Raw genomic sequence first — 3,978 nt, forward strand, 5'->3', positions numbered from 1 at the left:
CTTGCCTGAGTCAGCTGTGCTGGGATGCCAGATACCCACCGCGTGTTTGGCAAAGAAGCAGTTAAAGACAGGGTCTTCCCTCCCTTCACATTTCTGTATACCAAATTTTCCATGTAATTATTGCTTGTTATCCTCTACAAAACATGGCTCGGATGAGCCCTGGGAATAAAATCTGGTCCTGGGAATTACTTCAATTTCTAAGTCAAGTGTGGGGATGGAGGGAGGATAAAAATGACAAATAACTTAAAAAAAACTCTACTACTCTGACATACCCTGCAGACACTTGGAGCACCTCCAAAAGCAAAGAGTTAAGGTGCTAAATGGTCATACATAATATAAATTCCCCCCTGCCCCCCAGCAATGATCGCATCCAGCACCAGGCAGTGAACTCCCCAGTCCTGTGGAGATACATACAAACACCATCTCTGCAGGGGCCCAAATGCTGTCCTTTTAGGTTAAATGGGATTTTCATCGATGTAACAGAGCAGAATTGGGCCCAGTGCATCATCATCTTCTCAGGTAGTAAACACTCTCCTTGAGTGAGTAGTGAGTTTAAAGGAGGCCTTTGGCATGCTAGATATTTTTCAGCTACACTTGGGTTCTCCTAGGGTGATCCAAGTAGTTCACAAGGTGAAAGTTTTAATCCTTGGAGATCCGTTTCCAAGTCAATCTGGCTGTCACATGTCAAAGGGCAAACAAGAGATGCCCAGTGGGCATCTTGCAGCTAGATCCTTGCTAGCCCAGCACAGTATTAGACTAGTCCTATGGACAGAATATTTCTTATACCGTACAGTACCCAACTCATGTTAGTATCAGTCCTGAGTGCGTATTTGATGAGAGCAACGCTTTGGTGGCCAGTTCTAAAGTTTATATAAACCAAAAAACGTCTTTGATTCCTCAAAATTAACCAGGGTTGTTTCGGAGACGTTGACATACAAGCTGTCTGATTTGGTGAGGTTGAACAATGCCCCCAGGTAGCTGCCCCTGGCCCACATCTTTCCAGCCGCACAGTAGCTCATCTTTCTGTCCTCCATCAGCACCTGGCTAGCTGGGTAGGCTGGATTTTGTTTGAAAACTATGTGGTCTAGCGGCAGGTTGTTGCAGATCTTGCCTCGGAAGAACACCTTGGAGTACACAAAGTACAGGCCTGTTTCATTGATCACCAGGCTGCGGTGTCTGTACTGAATGTTGGAGGTGAAGGCGTGCCCAAGGGTGGCCACCCATTCCAGAGTAAGGGCTTTCTGATCAGCTTTACCTAGTAACAAAGATTAACAAGAAGCATTTAGACAGAGGCACATGCATGCTAACAGTTTTCAAGTCACACCAGTCGTGGGCAAGTCACTTAACCTCAGTTTCTTCCTGTAAAGCAGGCATGATGCCTGCCAAACTCAGAGCCAGGAGGTTGTTCATTCATGCATGTCAAATGCTCTGCAGTCTCCAGGTCACACGGTTACTCAGCCCAAAAGTGAAGCAAAAAACCCGCAAAGGTAAAAGTATCAGATGAACTGAATGGGGAAAGGAAGTGGGAGTAAATCAGAACCCTTGAGTCTCACATGTCAGTCCTGGAAGGTGAATGATGCAAAGGGAATGCTGGTGCTTGATAGCCAGATGACTAGCTAGGAAGTAACCCATCCACCACTTTCCCCACCCACGTCCGGCTTCTTGTGACCATGGCTTTCCCCGGCATGCTGACTCTTTACACTGTGTCACATACCTGTTAAATGTGCTGCCTTCCTGATCACCTTCTTCTCTGCTGTTACATTCAGAAGTCCTGTGTTAAAACAGAGAAAGGAGACAGCTTCAGACTTTGTGGAGAAGACGCGGTGAGGAAATTAAGACTAGGAAGGGGGTCCCCTCTGGGGAATTACAGAGAGAGAGAGAGAGAGAGAGAGTTACAATGGATCAGGGGATATACTTCATCAGGCAGGCATAATTAACCTGTGACACTACCTGCTGCAGGACAGCATCCAGGTATACACCATAGCTTGGTAAATTTAAAAAGAAAGAGGATTGGGCAGTTAATGTACAAGACTCAGAGCAACATCTGTACCTAGAATAGCTAGGAACAAATACAAGGGCTATCACCTCACTTTAAGATGCTTTAAGATGTCAAACTGATTCCTAGATGGGGTCAAGCAGAAAATGTCTTTCTCCCTCCATATGGTACAATCCAGCTTTGCACAATCAGCTGCAGATCACTAGTCTGTTCTGATCAGACCATTTCCATGTCCCTAGAAAGTAGGAGCCTTGCAGCATCTTAATGTAGAAGGCCACTGAAGACTCTACAGAGTGATTCTGTTTAACTGAACAATCAAATCTTTGGACGAAGGGAAGTAAAATGCTCAGTTAAAATTTTAAGACAGAGGCAGAACGATTTCCCAAGATACTTCCTTTCAAATTGTTTGCTAAACAAAAACTGCATCAAAATTGACACATTCATCCAGAAAGTTGCGATTTTGAGGTAACTTTTTCCAGATGGGAAAACATTTGGTTCGAAAACACTCAGCCAGTTTTAGTTACAACAATACAGCTCGTACACGAGATACTCAAAAAACAAAAATCAAGTTGCACTTTAAAAGAAGCAAAAAGTCAAGGAAAACAAGAGGAAATAATAGTAGTGATGTTGGAAACCCATCTGCTACCTTTTCCCTTTCTCCTCCTCTCTCCCTATGTCTGTTTCTCACAGCATGGCAAGAAAACCAGAATCCCACCTTTACAGTGGAGCTCAGGCTATCACATGCATCACTCAAGAAAGGAGAAGGAGGGACCCTGGCTACAGAGTTGGAATCCAAGAGAATCTGAATTTTCGCAGTGTTTGTGTGTGTTCAGATCTGGGGCTGGGCCCATCTCTAAGCAATGTTCCCCACAGGCTGCCTGTATTAGGCCAGTTTTCTTCTAGCCCTCAAGCAGAAGGGAGACCCCTACCGGCCCCTCAAGCCCATGACAGCCACAGTTACTGCTACAGCCAAAGGAGTGAACATGTCATCTAACAAGCATCAGAGCCTCCCAGATGTAACTCCACCATCTGCCACCCAAATTGAAGGGGTGGTTGGGGACAGGAAGGGGAAAAGTGCAGAGATGCTGCCATTCGCAGAATTCCTGACCCGGGTTCTCCCACACACATTGACTCACTGGGAAGGATGGCTCACCTATGCGCTTCTCCATAGAGGAAGAAACATGTCCGGTGCTGGTTAACTGTCAAAATAGAAGAGAGACAAGTTCACATCTAGTAAGCGACCATGGCATGTAAAATAACCATCAGTAATAGGGACAGATCCTCAGCTGGGGCAAGTGGACATTGATTTCAATCCAGTTCCTCCAATTTACGTCCTCTAAGGGTCTCTTTGCTGGCCACTTCTACGTCTATTAATAACCAGACAGACGTTACCTCTCGGAGCTCAGCCAGTTCCTTCTGCAGCTGAACAATTTGAAACATCCCCAGCCCCACTCCAGCGAGGGCCAGCAGGACCAGCAAAAACACCACCAAGAAACAGAGGCATGTGCCATCCCTCTTGTTGCTCTGTTTTCTCCTCCTCCTCTCTGGCACGGGCGGCGGGCAGGTGGCAATGGGTGCTGATGAAGCGCAAGTGGGACTGGCACAGCTGTCCACCCAGAAGATCTGGGGATAGACATAATTCAGGTTCTGCTGCATGGTGGGCAGTGGAATGGCTGAGCCGCCCTGGCTATGGAACTCCTCTTTCATGCGGCAGCTAAATCCGGCTGTGCCAGCCGCAGACTGAGCCCCAGGAGGGAAGCCGGCTCTGCCTTTATACGCCTGCATCACCCTAGCAGTGAGAGATCTACTCATATGTGCCTGAGTCTGAAAACCCTGAGCCAGAAGCAGCAAACCTCAAAGAGCTTCCGCTCACTCCCTCTGATGCAAGACTGCTCCTCCCACATGACAGGAGCAGGCACATTAGGTGCTTCTGAGTGAGCAGCTAGAAGCTCAGCCATGGGCTGCAACTGTAAGCTCCACGG

The 3,978-nt window shown here is 47.1% G+C and overlaps 1 protein-coding gene across 2 annotated transcripts; it reads right to left on the minus strand.

The window, feature by feature from the left end:
* Nucleotides 1-771: 771 nt before the first annotated feature.
* On the minus strand, nt 772-3,775 carry FASLG (Fas ligand). Of its 2 annotated transcripts, none has more exons than XM_030572685.1 (4): nt 3,389-3,775; nt 3,150-3,195; nt 1,715-1,771; nt 772-1,255 (listed from the first exon to the last, which is right to left on the minus strand). In XM_030572685.1, exons 1-4 carry the CDS (start codon nt 3,701-3,703, stop codon nt 861-863), a joined length of 813 nt encoding a protein of 270 aa, XP_030428545.1. In that variant the 5' UTR covers nt 3,704-3,775; the 3' UTR covers nt 772-860. The 2 variants fall into 2 exon arrangements, with proteins under 2 accessions (XP_030428545.1, XP_030428546.1); XM_030572686.1 differs by having other exon boundaries at nt 1,715-1,750; nt 3,129-3,195; nt 3,389-3,753.
* Between the last annotated feature and the right edge of the window lie 203 nt (nt 3,776-3,978).

The sequence above is a fragment of the Gopherus evgoodei genome, chromosome 8 (genome assembly GCF_007399415.2).
Source record: "Gopherus evgoodei ecotype Sinaloan lineage chromosome 8, rGopEvg1_v1.p, whole genome shotgun sequence".
Classification (NCBI taxonomy): domain Eukaryota; kingdom Metazoa; phylum Chordata; order Testudines; family Testudinidae; genus Gopherus; species Gopherus evgoodei.

Bases quoted from the DNA above. Each gene is read 5' to 3' on its own strand.
- FASLG (XM_030572685.1), bottom strand. From the start codon at position 3,703: ATGAAAGAGGAGTTCCATAGCCAGGGCGGCTCAGCCATTCCACTGCCC. The intron at 3,196-3,388 runs GTAACGTCTGTC...CTATTTTGACAG, and splicing joins AACTGGCTGAGCTCCGAGAG to TTAACCAGCACCGGACATGT. The intron at 1,772-3,149 runs GTGAGCCATCCT...GTTTTAACACAG, and splicing joins CTCTATGGAGAAGCGCATAG to GACTTCTGAATGTAACAGCA.